This window comes from Perissodus microlepis, chromosome 23, assembly GCF_051167445.1.
Source record: "Perissodus microlepis isolate ML-2025 ecotype Zambia chromosome 23, ASM5116744v1, whole genome shotgun sequence".
Taxonomy (NCBI): Eukaryota; Metazoa; Chordata; class Actinopteri; order Cichliformes; family Cichlidae; genus Perissodus; species Perissodus microlepis.
The window spans coordinates 13,891,746-13,914,904 of record NC_140482.1 but is presented as its reverse complement, the minus strand read 5'-3'; the positions used below and the strand labels follow the sequence as shown (position 1 = coordinate 13,914,904).

Here is a 23,159-nt window from a genome sequence, read left to right as displayed (position 1 = left end):
TATCTGTTCCCCCTGGAAGTAAACTCTGTGGTCCTGCTTTCCTGAATGAATGGATTCCTGCCAGATCTTTATTTCTCTTTGCTTTTTCCATCTCGTTTCTCTTCGCTTTGTCTTCTTTTCAAAACTAAATTAAAATGCAGATATGTCAATAGTTATTTACGGGACATTGCAAAAAATGATCATGGGTTGGAAAAGATTACATCTAGTGTATCTTTTTGTCAATTTTTTTAAAAATATTTTCCACTTTAATTTAGAAACAGAATGCAACTGCATCTGCTTTACTTGGAGTGGAAAAATGCTTGCTCCACATGTGTTGATTATATTGTTTGGTCCTTGTTAATGTTTTCGCAAAACATATCGGTTTTTAATCATGTGCCTGATCAATGGATTGCCAATGTGCTCTTGCAGCTCTTTCTCTATGTCAGAGGGTACGCATGGGAAGAGGTAGTTTTAGACAACGAAATTGCATGTGTCCTCAGTGGGGAGTCATTTTTGGAAAAATAAAACATAACGGACCTCAGCTAGTTTTTGGAGACTCAAAAACAAATTTGTTGGGGGTGGCCAAGAATTCTGCCTCCACAGCATGCAGAATGTTTCCATTCCACATGCTGGGAGGATCACTTTGTCCACCCTCTTTTTAAAAGTTAGGAAAACAACAAAAGATCCACTCATTGCTGTGCTTTAAATAACACTAATAAATGCTGGTATGCAAAATAAAACATAAATCCCATGCAAAGCAATGCTAATGTACTATCATAGGGATGCCTGAATAATGTCTCCATTACACACTTGCATGGAGAAGAAAAATAAAACATAAACAGTAAGTAACGTCTAATATTTCAGAGCTACCCAATAAGTTTCTAATTATTTATCATACAATATTCTGAATTCATATCAAGCTGATTAACACAAATAATACCCAGCAAATTATTACTCATCTCAACCATCTTACACTTAAACAGAGGCAGTGAAAATATTTTTGTCTTTATTGCAGTGCCGTATTAATGCAGGTACATTAGATTGCACTGCATTTTATCTATGTCTCCATTTGTTGGTCTGCGTTGGAGTAATTTCCTTTGGTTGCCTGTGAATTCTCATATGCAGAATTGAGTAGAATATGAATGATAACTTATACCCCTAGTCGGTTTGCCATGGAAAACCCATACGGGGGCCCCAAAGGGAAAAACTGTTGTTGGCCATGTGTGAGCAAACCTACTTGGGGCCCACATGGGATAAGGATAGGTTTTTCCTGCCCACACATCCCCACAGTTGACCGTCAGTTACCCATTGTGGGCCCACACAGGTGTCTTCGCTGACACATTATTTCTAATACTGCGATTACACCATAGAAGATTTTTACAATCAAAGAATCAAAAGATCAGTAAAAGGAAGTGAAACTGCATCTTACATATACACTAATATACTGCAAAAGAACTCAGGAAGTTAAAGTTCAATTCAATTCAATTTCTATTCAGTATCATTTATATAGCACCTAATCACAACAACAATCATCTCAGGGTGCTTTATATTGTAAGGTAAAGATACTATAATAATAGATAGAAAACCCCAACAATCAGATGACCCCTCATGAACAAGCACTTGGAAATAGTGAGAAGGAATTACCCATCAATCAAAACTTCCTTTTAAAAGGAAGAAATGTTTGGCAGAACCAGGCTCAGGGAGGGGCAGCTATGTGCTCCAACCAGCTGGGGTGATGGGAGGAAGACAAGACAAAAGAAACACTGTTTTAAGCCTAATCTTAAAAGTAGAGAGGGTGTCTATCTCCCAGTTCCAAACTGGGAGCTGTTTCCACAGAAGAAGGTCCTGAAACCCGAAGGCTCTGTCTCACATTCTACTTTTAAATATCCTAGAAGTTATCAGGCCACATTCTATTTTATAAGACAAACTCATTTGACAGTATTTGAGTTTGGTACCCCACTGGGGCCCATCTGTGCCCTACATTTAAGGCATTTTACCCTAGTGGGGCTTGTTGTAGGCTGCCCATCCTGCGCCATGTGGATCTGTCCACATTGCCTCAATGGGCCCAAAGAGCGCATGTTTGCTGGGAAGGTTATGGAAAGCAATTTGAGACTGCATCATTGTAAAGATTTTTGCAGCAGTTTTCAACCCACAGTGTGCCTTTGCCTTTCTTTTTGGTACATTGCTATTTTAATGTAATATTTTAGGTAATAGTCAAAAACTCAATGCTGTAACTTTAACTACTCATAAACACTCACAATAATATTTATTCAGAAACAGGGTACATTTTTAGTTAGTTAGTTTGTTAGTTAGTTTTAGAATGTTAGTTTTAAAAATGATCTCTCTGAGACCTGTGCAGTGAGGCATGGGGTCCCTCAGGGCTCTGTACTTGGACCCTTGCTGTTTTCTATGTATCTGCTGCCTCTTGGTGTTCTTTTAAGTTCTTTTAATGTAACCTTTCATTGTAACTCTGATGACCTGCAGCTTTATGTTCCTCTAACCATTGGAAATTGTGCTGAAGTCTCTAAACTAGAATCTTGTCTATCTGCAATTAGGAGCTGGTTATCGGATAATTTCTTGCTCCTAAATACTGATAAGACAGAGTTGATGGTCATTGGACCACAAAAATTTCAGCACTTGTCCCAAAATGTCATCTTGAAAATTGATGACTATGTCATAAATTGCAGGGACAAGGTAAAAAACTTGGGCATGTGGTTCGACATGGTGCTGAGAAGCTGCATAAAAGACATCGATACACTGTAAAAAAAAAAAAAATTGTAATATAAAAGTATTTTACAGTTTTGTACTGTTCTTCTAGAATATCATTAAATTCACATATATAGACTGTGATTTTACATTTCAAATGTAAATTAACGTAAAATCCCTGTAAATGTAATAAAACATAATTTTCTTGTTTTTTAAATGTATCTGTCTGTACATATGCATATTTAGATTGTTAAAATACATTCACAAATGTATCATAATTTCACAAATATTTGTCTGTTATTTGAAAGATTGAACTGTTAAATTCAAATGTAATGCTATGGAAAAATATATAAAATGATTCGTATAAACTTTTTTCACATCAAATCATTATTATTATTGCTGCTATTGGCTCAAGAGTTGGGAGTTGCCGGTTCGAGCCCCGGCTCGGGCACTCTCGGTCGTTGTGTCCTTGGGCAAGACACTTCACCTACCACCTACTGGTGATGGCCAGAGGGGAATTATAAAGTAGAATTGTAAAGTGCTTTGAGGGTCTCATAAAGCGCTATATGCAATCCATTGTTATTTAAACCAACTGTTAACTGTATATTTCTGTACATTTAAGTATTATTATTCATATTGCCGCATTCATTGACCTTGTTTATAGGTAATTTCATTGTTTAATCACATTAAATTGTTCCTAATTTAATGTTTAAAAGCACTTGAAAAAGGCAAAATCCCATGTAAAATTAGGGCAACAAACTGTATTGTCATTACTGAAAATAACCGTATTTTCATGGGAAAGTTATTTTCTGTTATTTTCTGGTATTATTTTTGCGCTCCAGCTGCCGGAATATTACTGTTTTTTTAGGATTTTTTTTTTTTTTTTTTTACGGCGTAAGATTAAAAGGGATTTTGTTGGCCGTTGCTGGTTAAGCAGGCAACAATATGTCAAATCAGGGGCTCTCTGTCCTGTCCTACATCCCACATTAACCCCCCACATCCCAAAAAAAGCTAAATAAAAAAATCTTAAAAAACGAAGAAGAAAATCTGCTGTAGCTAAACCCTTCTGGCTTTAGCATCCCAACTGTAGTTTAGTTGTCTTTAAGAGGCAAATTGACTGCCAAGGCAATTTCTTTTTCAAATAAAATTCATATTTGAATTTTGAATAGTTTTCACTTTTTGTCTAAATATGTATGTAGGCCGTGCAGTGCATCAAAGCAAAATGATTCAGGATGGCAAGTTTCTTTGTATCTTTTTCCAAATAATGTACAATATGTCAGTAGGCAATGGCAATATAACAACCTGGAAACATTTCTCTGTGACATTCAGGTGCTCAGAAAATATACACTGCTTAACCAGTTACATGTTCAGCAACTTCTTTTCACTGTGGATGAATCCTCAGAAATCACCTCTGTCTGATTACAATAAAAAGAAAAAAAAAACAGCCATATTTAATAAGATGTCACAAAGAAAATTATAAATAATTGTCCACTGTAATATTTTCAATATAAAAACTTGGAAAACAGACAATTACAAGTGCCACTTTTCAGCTTAAATCTGGTAATTCCCATATAAGAATAGAGTGGGACAACCACGAAGACAGCCGAGACAAATGTAACTAATTGTGATATATAACCTCAAATTGGGGGCAAGAAAGTGTCTAAATAATGGCAGCTAATTTGGCTTGTATTGTGCTTTCTTGATGGGCTTAAATTGAATGAGTCAGGATCCATTCTGGCGTAATGTGAAAGCTGGAGCACTGGTTCACACCGGAGACATTCAAGGTCGAGCTACTCCGAATGAAGGGGTGACGGGGGAGTGAAGAGATTTAAAGAAAAGCAGCTGAGTCAATGGAGGACCACGGAGCAGATTTGGCACGGCGTACATGTAACCTTGAATTATTGTTTTTTGTCTCTCTCTCATGCATTGAAAGCTTTTCTACAAGCCCTTCTCAAAAATATATCCTTTTTTGTCACCACCATTAATGGCACAATCAGCCTGAAAAAATTGCAGTCACAAATTATTCATTGTAATCCTCCATTTGAGGACCCTAATGCCTCTAATTGGGCTTTTATGACTTACAAACTCTATCTTCCGCTCCCTTTTTTACATTTTTTTTCCCCTTCTGGCGTTTGTTTTTCTTCCTTCCCGCCTTGCTGCAGAGTGACATTGAGCCTCTCCCTGTTGGGGTGCTCTCTTGTCTCACTCCAGTGCACATTTTCGCTGTCCCCTCTCCTCCTCCCCCAGACAATGAGCTTTTGACTGAATACATTATCCGAGCTGTTGTTCTGTTTGTTGTTGTTTTAGCATCCAAGAAAAGAGATGAATTATTAATGATGACAGACAAAAAAGAGAAAAAAATAAGAGGAAAAAATCTATTATTTTTAGGATTGCTGCTGAGTGCTGCGGCTCCATCAAGAGGCCTGTGAATAAGACCGTAAATGCTGATAAACCTGATCAATTATTGCAAGAATTTTTGTTTATATTAAATACATGCAGGATGCAGAACTAGATAACAAATGTTGTCACTGCTTTGTTCTCACCATGTAATCAACAATTAAAAAGGATTAAAACTTTAATCTTTAATATTCAAGATCTTATTAAATGTATTTGCATGTTGCTTTTCCATGTTATAGGTCTTCTTCTTGGATCAAAATACAGCTTTCCATATCACATGCTGCTTGTAATTTTTTTGGAATCCCAAATTTAATTTAAATGTGTGGAAAAACGGATATGTTGAAAGCTCAATTTCAGATAGGTAGCCTTGTGGTCTGGCAGCTTGACCTGTTGCTATCTTATTGATCCATCAGTAAACTGAGCTAATAACTTGAAAGACAGACATGGAGTAAAGCAACCCTGATCACCCGGTCATTTAAGAAGCTTTAGGCTCTAGTCTGCAGTTGTCAACTAGTGGAATAATGTTAACTGTGCAGCCTTGTCAGACTCCTTTAAAGTTACTGTAGGTTACCTAATACAGGCTGTTGATAAGATAGTCTCTATGCATGCATGGATGCACAAGCATTGCTGGGAACATGTGATTATGTATTAACTTGCTCCTTATAATCTAAACATCTACCAGATCACTGGCCACCCATCTGAATTGGGGTTGGGGTTTTTTTTAACCACATGCTACTGTAAATCAGCAAAAGATCAGAAACTGGGAGATCCATTTTATTTATTAAAAGCTCTGGGTGTTCCAAACTGGGGAAATTCTGTTAAAACAGGAAGTTTACCAAACCTTTCCTCTTTTTCGATTCCTCAGTGGATCGCCATTGATCTGATGGATGTTAACAGGTAAAGTTTCACTCATATTAATTACATGAGTTTCTTTTGAATTTGAGTTTCGATGTTAGCCTCAAACTTGACTGTAAAGACCTCATTTTTTTTCCAGATCGCATGGTGATGTAGAGGACATAATACTAAATCCTACATGTGGGTGTAATAAGTCTGCCGAAGGCACAACTATAAAAATCAATTTCCTCACATAATAGTCTCAATACTCTGCTGTAAAATATGTTATACAGAATCTGCTTTTACTTCTCAGAAGTGTATCGGTAGGTTCAGAGTACTTAAAAAAATGTAATATCCCTTTCCTCAAAAATATGGCAGTGTTCCTCCATACATGAGCTATTTCACTGAGATGCATGTTAAAATGAAACACTTTTTAGGTCATGATTTCTACTTATTAAAAATAAAATGAGCAGAGTTCTACAAAGTTAGGTAAAAATAATAATAATAATAATAATAATGAGATTCATAATGGAGATAGTTTCCAGCAGTTTGAGTTGTTTTATTCTGTCAAAGTGAAAATCAAATATCCATCAACTTCACCAATCATCTGTGACTCTCCTGGGTTTACGTCTCAATACAACCATCAAAGTCAGCGCGTTCCTCGGATCCATCTTAATGGTACTAATCTGAATCAGGGATTACTGTGCCCCCTTTTGGTTGTGAATAAGCACTGCATGGGCATTACAAGCCTCACAGCACATTCTCAGTGAGCTCACGGCTAAGAGGTGTGATTATTAGACTGATTAGAATGAAGGATGCACTACACTGGTGATCATCAGGAGGAGGAAATGCATTGTTTTTGCATTTGTTTCACTAAGTAGAATCAGGGGCCAAGGGGCTTGTGTTTTGATCAAAGAAACAGCCACCGGTGACATATTATCTGCTGTGATTGTGTCAGTTTGTCACCGCGCCGAATCAGACATGTGGACCATTCATCACAGAAGAAAGCTGCATTTTTTCTCCCTCTCTCAGGTCTCAGCGATAAGAGGTGAATGAAGAAAAATGACGGCAAGATGGAGCTTGTCCACTATCTATCACAAAGCAATAGGGGCCGACCACTGTATGTTGAGCCGTCAAACGCTGCTTCTGCTTTTGCTTCTAGTTTGTTTTATAGAGAGCTGTCAAGCATCATTAATCAAATTGGTTTGACTTTGTGGTTTGTGTCAAAAATTGTTGCTGTGTCCTACAAGCAACAGTGGATCGTGATTTTAAAAAGACATCAGCTCAAGTAGAAAATTTCAGATATTTGATTGATTTTAATACCACCGAGCTCCGTTTCAGACGTCTATTTTTCTCCCTCTCGTTTGTATTTATAGCATTGCTTTTACTGTAAGTCCTTCTTCCCTCAAACGGGGGGGGGGGGGGGGGGGGGGCAGCCTGCCTGTTTGGAGTTTACAGGATCAAAGAAGAGGTAAATATCATTTCCATAACATTTGAACCAGTTAACCACCAGCACAATACAGAGAAACACTACTGTAAGCGCCTGACAATGCCAATGAGGCAGGAACTCTGTGATTTGCCGCTCCGCCAAAGAGGAGGGAAGCGAGCGAAAACATGGAGGAGGTGAGAGGTCAACTGCGCTCTCCCTGCATCATTTTCCAAGCAGCCCCTCAAGCACTGGTGATGTTTTAGGCAAGTGTACCTCACTTTGGGGGGAGGCCTGATGGATGCCGTTCCCAAGGTGAATGGAAAGAATAGCATTAAGCTGCACCACACTGCCTGGGGAGAGCTCCACTGCTTTGGGTGATTCATCTATTGATTATTTCTACCAAAGCATGGAGGTGCCATGTAAACACACATATATTAGTAGTCTACAATGCACATGTGCATCCCTTACACACATGCAGACGCAGCGGATCCAGCAAAGCAAGCCTCGGGCCTGCTCACTGTTTTATAATCAGATTCCGACTTTTACCAGCTCGTGGGCATCTTTAAACCACGAGGCAGATACATCAGATGGAGAACTAAATAGAGATGAATGAAGAGATGAAGGAATAAATAAATGATAAATAGCATTACCTCGATTTGTGTGGGCCAGCTATTATGTTATTGATTCCAGCTGGAGTTTTTTAGTTGTACTCACAGCGCAGTATGTGGGCCAAGTCAGATGTTTACACTTATTTTGTGTTGTATAAAAATGGCAGAATTTAAATTTTTCTCAGTGGAGTGCTAAATGCATTCAGGGTGTACAATACATCTTCAACTAAAGAAGAATTCATCAACTTACAGGATTTAATGCAAATGTAAGTGTATTTAAAGATGCTCCAATCAGGGGACGTGCGTGCTTTACAAAACTGAACACTTTTTTTTTTTTGAATAACTGAAATTAACTTGATTTATAAAGCACCAATTCACCTCATCAGTTGCCTCAAGCCATTTTATATTGTAAGGCAAAGACCCTGAAATATTAGAAAGAACCCCCAACAATCACACGACAGCCACATAAGCCAGTCCAGGTGACCAGAGGACATCATGCCACTAATTAAAACCCATGTCAGAGCCCGTCTTTGTGAATCCTGGAGCTTTTTGTGTTATTTCTTAGTTTTTAAAACCTGTTTTGTTTATTGGATCTTTTTTTTTCTGGCATCAGAGGCATTTTTTCTTAAAAAAAAAAAAGTGGTGAGAAATGCCAGGAAAATTAACAGATTTCTGTCTGATAATTGAAATTCTCTTCAGTTATTAAAACCAGTTTTATTCCCCACTAGATGTGATGCTGCTGCTGGTGCAGAACAGCTTTCAAAATCCTGATCATACATGATACATTTTGGATTTTTATGAACCTACTCTAACTGCCCATTTTCTCTTTATTAAAAAAAAATCATTTATTTTTCGTCGTTGTATAATTTTTTCAGTATTTTTTATAACTTTTTTTTATAATTTAAATATTTTTTTTATAATTCAGGAAGATCTTGGTGGAAAGAGCTGCAATAAGCAGTTTAGTGGCCTTCATATTGACATCAACATGATCACTGAAATCAAACATCAAAGACTTTTTTCATTTTTTAATTATGAATTTTGTGTGTTGTGTAAGTGATTGAGAGATTTTCCTTTGATTTTGAGGTTGTAGGGTGGAGTCTTGCCGTGTAGGTTCCTTTGTTGTCCATCAGTGTTCTGTACATGCACTCACTTTTCCTTGTTTGTTCAGGTGTGTTTAACTAAACCGATCCAGAGAGTGATCTTGCATTCATCCCAAAGGCCCCTCATTAATGTGTTTGAACCTGTGTGTGCTCATGTGACGGAAGTGTCCTCCAGGATTTCACTCACCTCGTCTCCAGAGACAATAATCAGTAAAACCTCTTTACGTCTGTTTTCTCTCTGTCGTTCACCTGTGCTAATAACATCACGGTTGTATGCTTGATCAGAAATGTAGTATTTTTGTTATACCACGTTATAAATCCAGCTTCGTTGTGTCTGAATAATGACGAATATTAGCGCTCTGGTTGAAATTCAACCTTTCCCTGCTTGGAAAAGGATAATGCCAGAGTTGTCACTTACATTGGATATCATTGCTTTGGGCAGGAGAAAGAGCTTCTCTCCAGCATGTGTGTTTCTTTTCCTGCAGACTTTTTTTTTTGGTAAACGTTAGACATGGCTCTTTCCCTTAGGGGCGGTAATGGCATTCTCCATGACAACGGCAGCGTGACATGGCTGTGCCCTTGAGGGCCAGGCATCTCCTCTGGGAGGAGCGCCGCAGAAACACGACAGGGTCAATGGTCACCTCCCATCATCCACCAGCAACCCATGCTCCTCTCTCTCTCTCTCGCTTCTCAGATGGAGCAAGGGATGTTAGAAAAAGAGAGATAAAGAGAGGGAGACACACAGAGAGAGAGAGACGAAGAGAAAGAAAGTCTTCAAGTGAGCCCACTCAGTCCAGGCCTGGCAAACAAGAAGCTTTAGCCACAGGCGGTTCTGGCTAGGTCTTGCATAGCTCCTTGCTGTTCCTTTAAGGCCAGGGCTGGATCAATACATATAGTAGTGCAGATTCTTTTGGCACCCAAGTATAGCTATGCAGTATTGCCCCGAGGTATGGGTCCATTAAAGACATAACTGTGTGTGCATGTGAGCAAAGTGGACTGAGTTTATTCAGGAAGGTGCGGAAATGCTTGGCATAAAACCCATGCTTCCACTAAAGATATTCTTTTTTTCCCCCCCTTTCTTTTTTCTGGAAATGCAAGAAATTATCTCATCTCTAATAAATATTACATGTATTTCTTACTCACGGCATGTCCCTGAATGGGTATGGATTTTTGAACAGCAATAGCCTACGGGAAAATAACTCTGACACTAAAAAAAAAACAAAACAAAACAAAAAACCCCAACTGAGTATTAGAATAATGTTCCATATAATTTCAGTTAAATATATAAAATGCTTTTTGTCTATTTTGTCTTTGGAAGCAGCGATTTTATAAAAAAAAAAAAAAAATCTCAAAAAGAGATGGTGTCAGGCTCATGCATTTTAAAAGCTAAGCTCTTCTGCCACCTGGTGACTAAAATCCAGACCAGAATATGAGACAGCTCTTTTTTACAGTATTATTGATATCTGGAAGCATACAAACGGGCATACTGAAAGAGAAAATAAATTTCAAACATACAGAAAATAAGCCTATAATTGCAATTACAGACAAAAAAAAAAAAAAAGAAAAAAAAAGAGAAGCTCTCGCATAGAGTTGTGTTTGTGTTGGCACATGCTGAATGAAAATGGTAAAAAAAAACCAAAAAAAACAAAAACAAAACACACAGGACATTTTCACTCATGTCCTATGAATTTGGCCTTCTTCATAACAGAAAATGTTTGTGCTCAACATGTATATAAATCATTTTGTAACATAAAAATCAGACATTTGACAGTGAGCACAAACCTTAAAAAGAAAAGAATAAAAACTGATGATGTTCTTAGAAATTATTCAGTCTGGTGTCCACAGTCAGGCCCAACTGTGAACCAGGACTTTCATTCAAACATCTGAGAGGAAAGCAGGTCAGGCACCTGTAGAAGAATAAGAGAAATGTTTCTAAGTCACAGGGCCTCTAGCAAGCAGAGATGTAGTGGAAGACAGTCAAACAGACATGTGAATATAATTATTAGTGAGTTCTAAAGTAAGTCATCACAGTAAAGAGACTTAACTAAACTACCAGTCGAGTACAGAACTCACCATACTGATATGTGGACCGAGGTGGTGATGGAAGCAAACCATGTGCACCACTGGAAAGTTGAGGACCTTTACTGCATTGAGATCTCTGGACAGCTATTGCTACTGCCTGAGCAAATCTGGAAGGGGCTGCACTCTTCTTGTCCAGACTGTTCTGTTCAGGCCTAGGTGAAGTAGGCTCGTCTTGAAGGGTCTCCCTGAATACATTAATTTGCCCATTCAGGGCAACTGTAGGGCTTGATATTTGGGAGGACAGCAAAGAGGGGGATGTAGTATCCTCTCTTTCATTCTCCATTATCGCTATGTCTTCATTGAAAAAGAAAGGTGGAGGAGGTGGAGGGAAACTGCCCTCCTCCTTCTCCTCTTCTTCTTGCACCACTTCCTCCTCAACTTTCGTCTCATCGGCGCACGCACTGCATTGGTCCGTGTCTGCGCTGGAATTATCGACAAATTCCTTCTGAGGTTCTGAGTGGATGTGATCTTCAGTATTAACCTCTCCATAACTGCACCCTGAAATCACCTCTGATGAGACCTCATACCCCACCTCTTCCCTCTCCTTTTCAGAGGTGTCCCTAGCCTCCGACAGAGGTGGACTGGGTAAGTTCTGATCAGTTAAATCATGCAAAAGTGGAGGAGAAACCAGGTTGTCAGGAAGCTGAATCTGCTGAGAGGAGGTATCCGGACTGGGTGCAGGGTCTTCACTCCCCGATGTGTCTGGTGAATATCGTTTCTCATCAGTATCTGCTTGATTATTCCCAACCTCATGAGAAGTTTTGTTCTCTGGGTTATCTTCCAATGATATACAGCACTGGTCTGGAAGATCTCCGGTAAGATCTTGTGTTTTCTTCAGAGGGATAACTTTAAAAGTGGTCATCCCCCTGTTCTCAGCTGGATACTCCCATTCACTCTCAGTTGGAAGGTTAGATTTGAAAGCGGATTCAACATCTGTGCAGAAAACTTCACTAGTCGGAAACCTTGGGGTCATGGACGTAAAAGAGGAGCCATTTTGAAATTTGGGGAAAGTGGCAGAGTTCTTCAAACGTCTGACCAGTGTTTCTCTAGAAACAGAAGACATCAGGACTTTGGCAAGGTTGCAGCGGGCGCTGGAGAAGTCTTTGCCTCGTAACATAGGCAGATAGGGATCAGCCACTTCGTGGAGATGAGCCAGTGATTGCTGTAAGGAGGATGATCCTGACTTTGGCTGTAAAGGGCGTGCCAGTGAAGATGGTGATCTGTTTACACACTCTGACTCATCACTTTCTTTTAGTTCCTCCAGAGTGTTCAGGGACTTGACAGTTTCTAAAGAAACAGGAAAGACTTAGCAACAGTTTTCATCTTAATTATTCATTTTTAAAAGGTCTTGGACCCAAAAATCTGTGTGCAGATACTTCAAAATTATTAAAAACCCTTACTTTTTTGCACACACATAGGAATAACTTTAAATGAAGAAAATGACTATAAATGGTTAATATTGTGGCACTCAACAGTTGGTATCAGTTCAGGAGAATAATGGTCTTTATCTGGAAGCAGATAAAGCAAGGACTGAGCAAACCAAACAAGAAGGCCTTTGGTAAACTCCAAGGTTTGTCTGAACATCCTTAGAAGAACCTAAAGATGGAGCTTCAAGGATGCTTTCCATCCTTGATTTGAATAACCTCGTCAAAGCCTTGTAGAAACTTACCTAAGAGGAGACCGAATTAAAGATCTAAATAATCTCATAGAGTAAAGATTTAATTTCTTGAGTTCTTCAGTTTTGCATTTAGGCTTTTTCAATGTAGATTGATGGGGAAAGAATGCTACATTATTAATTTAAAATGAATCTAAAAAACTAAGTAAAGAGGATTTAAATTATTTCTGAGGCAACGGTATATCATTAAGATGTAGGCTTACATAGTATACAGAAATATACATTAAAATATTGATATGATTATTAATCATTTTAATAATAAAATAAAACAATCTAGAAAAGTGTGCACATAAAACTGTTACATTTATCTTAAGATGTATTGTCTAAATGAGTAAGCAGAAGAATCAACTTCAAGGACTAACATTATACTTTAAAACACATAACTATATTATTTAGCAAAGAAAGAACTAAACATGCAAGATTTTAAAAAGTCACTTTGGAATCAACAGAATTAATAATTCATTTTAACCAAATGCTCTTCTTGGTGGCTTCTTTATCATTTAAAAGGCACAATAATTAACTCTAGTCTAACCCATTAATAGGAAATCACACACAAATTAGAAAAAGCAAAGTACAGAATTATCAGAGAAATATGGATCAGTAGTATAAGCAGGCAGCTGAACAGCACAAATCTACAGCTTGTAAATCTAGACGGCGTGAATACAGTGCCCGCCATAATCTTTGGGACAAAAAAAACACAGTTTGTTGTTTTTCCTTTGTGCTGTGCACCATCACAGTGGATTGTAAGGTGTAGATATGACAAATGAGGCAAACATAACATCTGAATCTGAAGCTTAAGTTTTGAATGTGTAATTTATAGCTTTTCATTGTAATTTTAATCTCATTTTAAATATGGGATGTGAGGAAGACTGTCACTAGGATAAAAAAATCCAAATAAACCTATCAGAGAAAAAGCAGAAACTCTTCAAGTGGTTAAATCAATATTCTGGTGTTAAAAATAATGAATGCACTGACCAGTTCAAAGGAAAACTAAAGTACACAACAACAATAACCCAAAGCAGGTTGCAAAAGCAACCCAAGAGTTCCTAAAAGTAAAGGCATATTTTTCAATGGCCAAGTCAGTCACCTGATCTGAACCCAAAACAACATTCCTTTCCATGATTAAATATCAAACTCAATGCGGCAACTGAAGGTGGCTGCAGTGAAGGTCTTTATATCTCAATTTATGTTAGATTCTCCCATTAGCTAACATTAACCTCTGAAAATGTCTAATTCTTTTTATAAAACCAACATTTGTGTCTTTGTCTCAAATGTTATAGAGGGCACTGTGTGTCCATAAAAGCCACCAAAAAGGATCTACAAAAGCCACTAAGATGGGAAGGAGGAAGAAGAGGCCAACGCAGGAAGAAGATGGAGAGGAGCAATAGGGTGATGGAAGGAGGAGAGCAAAAAGTGACAGGGGTGGTGGCAGCAGCAGCAGCAGCAGCAGCAGCAGCCCTCAATTACCTCCTTGGGATGGCACAGAGTCTGTAAGCAGGGAGGAGAAAAAGCTTCAGTCTAATAGCTTCCTAACTAACGTCCAAGATGTTTAGAACCACCTCATACTGAAGAGACTCCGTTAAATGCTCTGCCATGGATGCAAAAATCCTGTTTTGTTAAAGATCAGATTGTAGAGGATCATGTTTACGCAAGTGTAGGAGATCAGGAGTATGTTTAATGTCCATCTACCTTTGGCTGGGAGTTGTTTTTTCAGCATCACATTGACACTAGCTCAGCAGTGTGGTATGTGTCGTGGTTTAAAGAAAACGAAGGAGTGAACCAAGACAATGAGGCTGCTGTTCACAATTAAACTGTTATTTAGATCACGAAAGAAAGCTTTTTTTTAAAAAGTGATCAATTTACTTATTCTCACTTAGTTATTATTAGCAGCTTTTAACTAAAAATGAAATCAAGAGCCAAATCTGTAGCAGATCATTAAAAAGAAAGCATGTCCACAGAGAACCTGTAGCCAGGCAGGGGACACATTTCAGACAGTAATACAGGGGAATGAAAGCTTGAAGCTGAGGACAGACTGGAGCCAATATGTCTTATGAACAAGGCCCTGGGTCATATCACACAGGGTTCAACTGTATGGACCGATAAATGCTATGTTTTTTTTTGTCAGATTTAACTGCCAAATCTCCCATTTGAAGGCATTTTCTTTGATAATTTCATCTTAATTTCATTTCTTTCTTGAACCCATCTGAGGTTTTGAGGATTCATCTCTGTTTAAACACATTCGATTTCCAATTTGACAGCATTTCAGTAAAAATGACCTTTTACTGAAATGCTGTAAAAGGGCAATTTTACAGGGATTACTTCACAAGCATAGTTTACTTGTTTACTTGCAGACAGTCACCACTAGGTAGCAACATAAACAGCTTGCCCTATAAGAGATGAAGCAATGAGACTGACAATAATTTGTCAGTTTAAAGTGAAAGACTGGCTCCATTATCTCAATTAATGCCTGGAATCTTTTTTTTTCCCCAGCTCCACCATTTTGCATTCATGATTTTACCTTTAGTATCTGTCAGCAGCTCCTGGAGTGTGTTTGCACAGGGAGGTGGTGGGGCCCTCCTCTTGGTACTTCTTAAGGTAGATCCTTCAGAGCTCTACAGAGACACAATGGTATCATTGGCATATGTCCCAAGTATTTCCATTTATATAGTGGTTCCTTTATTCTTTCAAAGTTTGACCAGTGTTCTCATTTTTACAAAAAGATTTTTCAGGATGTTCTGGTCGTGTTCCATTTTCATCCCTGCCACCAACTAACCTGTGCTCCTCCTAAATTGCAGGTGCTGAAGTTACTGACACTCTGAGAAACAGCAACTGGTGGCGGGGGGGCTTGCCTCTTCTTGGGCTTTTCTATAGGCAAGGTGTTGGAAGATGAAATGCTCTCCGAATTCATACGGAGTACCGCTTGTTTCCTGGGTCCTGGAGAAGCAGGAGCACTTACTGCGCCCTGCTACACGTGAAATGTAAATGCTGGTCATCAGTAAAAGTTGATCAAAGAATAAAGCAAACATCGTTCTCCTCACAGACTGATAATATACCATTTCATGTTTCTTCTTCCTTCTTCTAAATAGGCTGAAGAATCCTTTGTTCTCCTTCCATTTCTTCTCCTTTTTTGGCAGGTCTAGGGAATGAAAAGGATCTGATTGGTAAGTGATGTGCAGTATAAACCCTGAATGGCGAGCCACTATATGAAATTGTTTGGGTTGGTTACCTTGCAGTGGAAGTGAGATGACTTCTGCTGGTGTGACAGTTGTTACAGACAGAAAACAAAGTTGCCAAAACAGATGAATTAGGTTAATATTTACACAGGAGCAGGTGTATTGCAGGAATAAAAGATATGTGACTACGACTACTAAGACAGCACACCACAGGATGTTAGACAAACTTGCTTGTTGCTGATGACTGCACGTCATATCTCTGAGACAGTCAGGTGCGCGTGGTCATGAAGCTTAACTACTGAATTCATATCAAGTGATCATGTTCATAAAACCAGTTTGATGGCTCTTGCTTTGTGCCATGTTGCATTTCCCAAACAGCAACCTTGGACTGTTGACACAAGCGGCTTGGCTCCAGGGATTTGTGCTGCTGACACCCAGTTATGAGCCACCATCTGCAGCCTCAACAGAAAAGGCCAAAGCCATGTTTTTCCAGTTTTTAATTGTTCCATTTTGTTTAGACTTTGTTTACTGCAGACTTAGAGTTTTGTGCTTCACAGGAGTGAAACCTGGAATGGACTCGTCCTGTTTAGACTGTTTGCTGAATCTGGCTTCTGTCATCAAACAGTTTCCGTCTGCTTCATGTTTTTTGCTTCTAAACATTTCCCATATACTCATGGGAAAAAAATCCACAGAAAGCAGCAGTGTTAGAACTACTTAAGGCAGAACAAACAGTGATACCATACTCAAAGTAATTGACATCTAATTTCCCCCCCACTTTCAGCCTTTAACTATTTATGTTAACATAAACAAAAGTTTCTGGTGTGTACCTGCTGTGTTTATGCTGTACAGCTTTAACATTATTACCCAACAGGGGGACAACAGAAATGAGGTTTTCCTAACAAAATAACATACACAAGCCAGTGTGACATTACCTGAATTAAATCGTGGTAAAGAACATCACAGGTCTTTTAAATATTTAGAGGGACATAAGATCACAGGACCGCTGACTAGCAGCTTTCACATCCTTCATACCTGTTTCTGCTGTCTTGGGCTGATGATGGTCAGTGAGGTCTTTACCCCCCGTGTCTTTGGCAAACACTTCCCTGAGTCCGTGGTCATTTAAGCTCTTAGTCAGGTCCAGTGGCTCTTTGGACTGAGAGTCTTTCAGTAATATGGTTGTTTCTACTTTAAACTCACACTTGTCACACACCGACGGCAGCAGCATCTGCAGCGGCAGTTTGGGATCGACTCGCACCACAGTCTTATGGGATTTATTGTAGTTGATCAACAGACGTATTGTTGCCTGCAATGAGAAACAACCGTTAACATATGCTCATTGTGATGAAGCGCGATGAAGCAACGTTTTACTTTACAACTTTTCCCCCTCCCTTTTACCTCAGGCACGTATGGCCCCTTGAGCTTTTCCTCCATCCCTTTGGGCTTCAGCACAATCTTCTCAGCTTCTAGCGAGCCAATAGTAGAGTTTGGTTTGAAACTTATGTTGCTCTTGTTGGGAGATAGAATATCAACAGTATAGTCCGAAGGATTCAGGTGGTTACTTGCACAGAAAGTGACTATAAAGTCCATCAGTGGTTTACTGTGAAGATGAGAATTTAAGGATTATCTTAACATGTTTTGCACTTTGTGAAAATCATTGCTGTTGCAGCAGTTATTTATTTTTTTAAACTGTGATATGACCCACCTTCCATGCACTGTGACACTCTTCTCCAGCCCACCTGGCAGAACCACGCACAGCAAATGGTCTCTTTGCAGTGGACCCACCTCCTCGCTCATCTCTGTGAACCTCAGAGGAAGTCACGGGGACGCACAAGATCTGAAGTTGTTCCCAGTGTCAGACAAATGACCTGTAAGCCATTTACATTCCTAAATATGATTAAAACATGACCTCCCACAAACTAACAGGAACCAAATGGCCACCATACTTCACTATTTGGCAACAGCTAATTATCATCTTTAAATTATTCTTGCATTTTATGAATTTATGACTTATCAATAAAATATAAACTGTGACAATGGTCTTTACTGTTTGTTATTCAGTTTACTGACTGCCAGCGACATACTGGGAAATAAGTTTATCTTGTATGGTGACCTACGTTTATGAGTCAGTCCATGACAAATTAACACCGTCTCTATTCTGACAGTGTTCATTTCCTGGTTGTATAGTAGGGCTGCCACGATTAGTCGACTAGTCACGATTACGTCGACTATCAAAATCGTCGACGACTGATTTAATAGTCGACACGTCGTTTGAAGCTTTGTAAGATCCCACAAGACGCAGGAATAAGTAGTAGGATTTAAGAGTGTAATAACGAACTGAAACAGAAGATGGCAGCACTGCATGTACAAGGATGCCAGCTGCCGTTAAACCCCGAAGAAGGGGTTTAACGGCAGCTGGCATTAAACCCCTACTGTCGTTCAGGCAGTAATGCTGTCCCAGAATTCATAGTGCAGTCCAGCTCAGTTTCCAACAATGGCGGCAGCTAGTTAGTTTTAATATTACTCTTATTATTCTTTCTGGGTCACAAAATAAACGTTTAACATATTTTCAGGCGAGAATGTTGCTGTGTAAACCTCAAATATCTGCTCAGTTTATCAAGACACCACATATTTTCAAAAGCGCTCCGACGTTTTCGGAGACGTCTGTTACCCATTAGCTCGATAGCTAGCCGGGGGCAAGGCTCACTGGAGCCCGTGAGAACACCGGACTCCCGGCAAATTGTTTTCAAACCCACTGCCATCTTTCACTACTCAGGTTAAACATATATAAGTCACTTAGATAACTTAAAAATGTTATTGTTTGGCTTTTTTTTTTTAGTATTTTATTTGTTCCTGAGTAAATCGGTTTGGCTGAGATTAAAGTTATAGTTTTTACACAGCTGAATAAATGTCAAGCAGACAACCGATTATCAGGAGTGTGAGATGCTCGAGAATATACTCCGGTGTCCTGTTATATTTTAGATAGCAAGGAGTTTATTAAACTTCACCGAAACATTCTGCAAATTTCATTAAAATTTTATAAACTATCATCTTGTCTTTATTTTTAGTTAGCACATACCTTACACACTTAAAGCTGTAAGCTAATGGTAGTTATATAAGAGCAGATGCATGCTGGTGCAATAAGCTGTACTTTTACGTCCAATGGATGCATGATCTGATTAGTCGACTAATTGCAAAAATAATCGGTGACTAGTGACTAACAAAATAATCGTTTGTGGCAGCCCTGTTGTATAGTATTTAGACTGTCATGTGGTTATTTCCTGTAACCCACTACTATGGACTTAAAGGGCCTGTAGATTGGACATTTTTCATAGTATCACATTTACATGGCTTCATTATGTATACTAAAGTTGAAACCCCAGCCGTTTCTGAGGATGTCAGGTGGAACACTTTCTCAGATTCAACTGACCTCATATGGAATTACTCTATTGTCACATTTACTTTGTAGTATTTATACATCCAGTCACATGAACTTGTAAGACTGAAATTGCTCATTCAAAGGTGAAGAACTGAAAAAAACGTTTGTGTGTTTGGGTTTTTTTCCCCGCCATTCTTAGAATTACAAGGTAAAGAAACAGGAAACATGAAAGCAATGATAAAGCGCTCTAAGAATCTATTGGCCCACATACGAACCCCTTAAGTGAAATATGACGAAAAATAAATAAAAAGGAGAGAGCCTGAAACCTAAATTGCGATTACTGCCGTGATTCCCTGAGATCCCACGTCTCAACCTCCGCCGTGAACTGAAGGTTGCCTATCTGGGTACATGTGAGGACACCTCACCTCCTTCATGGGATTCCATTACGCTCTGTCCTCACCTTTGACCTTGTGTTGTTCTCTGCCATTGCTTAGACGCAGTCTCTCAAATAGCTCGATTAAAAGCCAACGCCCCGGTGTGTGTTTGAAAAAGAGCTGCTCAGCGGAGCGTGCTACAAAACAGCTGCATGTCTCCGCTCATCAACACGCGCGTGTCATAGGCCGCTGAAGCGCGCGCACAGACGCTGGTACACTGAACAGCCAAACTAAACCTGTAGTCCTTTACTATACCCGAACAAAGGGATACCGATATACACACCGGACACCTGAATTATCAGTAACAATTAGAACGCTATTTGCATTTTAAGCAGTTAGCCTAATTATCTCGTTAAATTTAAACTATCTAAAGGAACAATTTATTCCACTATTAGCCTTCACCGAATAACCAACAGTTAAAAACTCGGTAGAAACTTATCCTACATGCACAACAAATGTGTGTGAATAAATACACAGTACATGATCCGCTCAGCCTGTCTGTCTTCAGCCATGTCGTTCAGGCAGTAATGCTGAGCACCAAATAAGCTTAGGCTACTCTGTTTCTTGAGTAAGAAGGATTAGTGCTTTTAAAAGGCTGCATCTCTACCCGCAGTCACATTCAAAGACACAGGAATGATTCATTGTATATGCACTCATAACCCTATTACACTCACCTGTGTCCAGACATTGGTCCCATTCTCTTTCAGGTTTCTCCTCTGTATTGTTAAGTGATGGGAGGAGAGAAGGAGAGGGGCAGGGGAATTCTCTCACTCTGTAATCCTTGTAGAGAGAAGCCAGCCACACCCACAGGCCCTGCCCAGTCATGTGATGGCACTTTGCATGTTTGTTTATGTGCATGGCTACTGTGTGTATGCTTTGTGGGTGTTGGTGTTGAGAAGGACAAGGAGGATTGATATCTGCATGGGCATGTGTGTGATAACCTGGTGAACCATTCTGCAACTTTAAAACTCTGCCCCATCAGTGCTGACTTTGCCACTCATTTTGTAAAAAAAAACCCTCTACTCCATATAAGCTACTGATCCTCTCTATAGAGTCGGGCTAAATTATGACATCTCAGCAAGAGCCCATCATATTGTATAGCATGCAGGAACCAGTGCTGTTCTGTATACACGCAAATAAACTTTTACCCCATTGCACAGAATACATGAAACAAACTTAAGCTACAGTGGTGATTCACCTATCATCAGTGTTGTACTGGCCTTTCACAGTGTTTTGCACCATTAGAAAATTGCATTTTCTTGCTGGTACTTAGTCCACTACATTATATAACTGTGCTATAAATTGAGTCAAGCTGGGTCAATACCCTCAGGGCTAATGTCTTCTGGGTAATGTAGTAAATCTCTTATTGAGTAGCTGTAGGAGCGTTGGACAAGGCATGTAAGCTAAAAATAACACAAGGAACACTTTAAGCAGTTGTTACCATCCTTGGGCGGGTGACAGGGCAGGATCTCCCAAGAATTAAAATTGACCAATTCTTGTGCTCCTATGCCAGTTCAATAATTTCTTAACACCTGTGCTGTTTACCTTGCAAATGAATTTGGCTCAGATTCAATAAAAATATTATATAGTTTTTTTGTTAACTAAACAAGGTTTGAATAAGGTTATATAAACACTTAAACCTAACCCTAGAGATTGTGAACACTGGACCCTGGAAACTTAGTCTGTGTGTAGAGCTTTTAAGCAAGTGTTAGCATTCTGAAGCTGAATTTAAAAGGCAAATGGTCAAACTTTTATCAGGTAAAAACTGTTAAAATGCTGGCATGTTATTACTGAGCCAAGATGGAAACTATTTCAAGCAAGTCTGTCTGCCTAGAAAGTTTTTATAATATATAGTAAGTACTTATGTCTTTGTCTGTTTATGGTCTACGCATGATTGCAATACTTTTGGACATAATTGTTGTCTCAGTCTACCAAAAATAATCTTGCATACCTACCATCAGATCTCTGTTACAGTCACAGTTTTGTATTTTTTTTTCTTTTTAAATGGGGTTAGGGTTAGCTATAAACCATTGCTTTAACTGACGGAAGGATTCTTGGATTTTCTTTTTCTAAATAATATTTGATTAGTCAAGCCTTCCTTACAGAGGATGTTTATAAGACAATAATGAATAACTGAAACTCAAGCCAGGCTCCTGCATCATCCCACAGAGCACTTTATTCATCTTTATACAGTAGGTGAGCAGGAACAGGCTGTTAAGTGGGAGTTTTAATCAAATTAAGAACAGGGAACACATGTCCACACTGACTGTAATCTTGTAATCTCATCACCAGTCTGTCAGTGGAGACTCAGTGGGCTACAGGAGCTGACTGCAGTAAACAGATCACCATGTGACTGTCTAGGTTAATGACTAACAGATGAATAGAAAGAATGTTTAATCACGTCACTCTGTTTCATCATTTAGCATGTTGTGAAATGGAAGAAGGCCATGTCGTGTACATATGCACTCTGCCTCAAAGCTTTAGCTCCACTGTGAGATAAACAGGCAGAAGGTGTCACATTGTTTCCATCTTGTTGCCTTACACTAAATGCTTTCACTTCATGTTCATGTCAGCAGATCGGTTAACTCTGGTATAGCTATGTGTAAGAAAAAAGGTGATGATGCAGACAACAATATGTTATCTTCTATTTGTTGGTAGGCTTATGTAAATGCTATTCTTGCATAAATTTATGTAAACCTGGGAAGCCTTTAATCAAGCAGTGTAAATGATGTGTGCTATTCAGTCTGTATTCTCTATTCATCTTGAAAACACACTGTGTGGGCACACAAAAAAAGTGTTTTTGTTTTCCTGTTAGACTTTTCCCAAATGTCTAACAGGAAGACAAGCAAAGAGAGAGGGCTAATTTGGAGCTTTACACAAAGCGACAAAGCCAAATGGGATCCTGTCCTTTGAACAAAGTGACAGGCTACAACCTAATTATGACAACCCACAGTCTGAACAAGGTTCCCAAATTCCTCACTGTGCCACTAATGAAACACGGCACACTCGCAGAGAGCTGCCAAGGAGGACATATTTGAACCCAACTTTGGAAACATTGTTTGGCGCTTCTTATGTGTCCCTGCAGTATTTTAGATTATTTATTCAATTCAATGCTTTGAAAGCTTAACCTTTTTAAACAATCTTCTCTAGTCTCATTATCTCAGTTAAGATTGTTTGCATGACTTGTCTTGATTACATCACTGACTGTCAGTGGAGTTTTATTCAAAGGCTTGTGCCATGTAGCAGCAATATTCAATGACCCTACAATCACTCTGGTACTTTGGTATACACAGGATTTCAAGGTGAATTCAATGGCAACAAGGATCTGAGGTCCTGTGCCTGCAAAAGAAGCCCAAACCGTCACCC

The 23,159-nt window shown here is 39.0% G+C and overlaps 1 protein-coding gene across 6 annotated transcripts; it reads right to left on the bottom strand.

The window, feature by feature from the left end:
• Nucleotides 1-8,593: 8,593 nt before the first annotated feature.
• Nucleotides 8,594-20,681, bottom strand: LOC146361036 (uncharacterized). Of its 6 annotated transcripts, none has more exons than XM_084922165.1 (11): nucleotides 20,468-20,681; nucleotides 17,686-17,848; nucleotides 17,379-17,580; nucleotides 17,016-17,286; nucleotides 16,037-16,063; nucleotides 15,864-15,946; nucleotides 15,584-15,772; nucleotides 15,329-15,422; nucleotides 14,278-14,298; nucleotides 11,127-12,422; nucleotides 8,594-10,960 (listed from the first exon to the last, which is right to left on the bottom strand). In XM_084922165.1, the coding sequence occupies exons 2-11, from the start codon at nucleotides 17,775-17,777 to the stop codon at nucleotides 10,953-10,955; spliced, it is 2,283 nt and encodes a 760-aa protein (XP_084778291.1). In that variant the 5' UTR covers nucleotides 17,778-17,848; nucleotides 20,468-20,681; the 3' UTR covers nucleotides 8,594-10,952. The 6 variants fall into 6 exon arrangements, with proteins under 6 accessions (XP_084778291.1, XP_084778289.1, XP_084778287.1 ...); XM_084922163.1 differs by having other exon boundaries at nucleotides 15,584-15,775; nucleotides 17,686-17,817; XM_084922161.1 differs by having other exon boundaries at nucleotides 8,595-10,960; nucleotides 15,584-15,775; nucleotides 20,468-20,680.
• Nucleotides 20,682-23,159: the final 2,478 nt, after the last annotated feature.

Bases quoted from the DNA above. Each gene is read 5' to 3' on its own strand.
- LOC146361036 (XM_084922163.1), bottom strand. From the start codon at position 17,777: ATGAGCGAGGAGGTGGGTCCACTGCAAAGAGACCATTTGCTGTGCGTG. The intron at 15,947-16,036 runs GTAACCAACCCA...TTCATTCCCTAG, and splicing joins CATCTCACTTCCACTGCAAG to ACCTGCCAAAAAAGGAGAAG. The intron at 14,299-15,328 runs GTAAAATCATGA...CCCTGCTTACAG, and splicing joins GCTGCTGACAGATACTAAAG to ACTCTGTGCCATCCCAAGGA.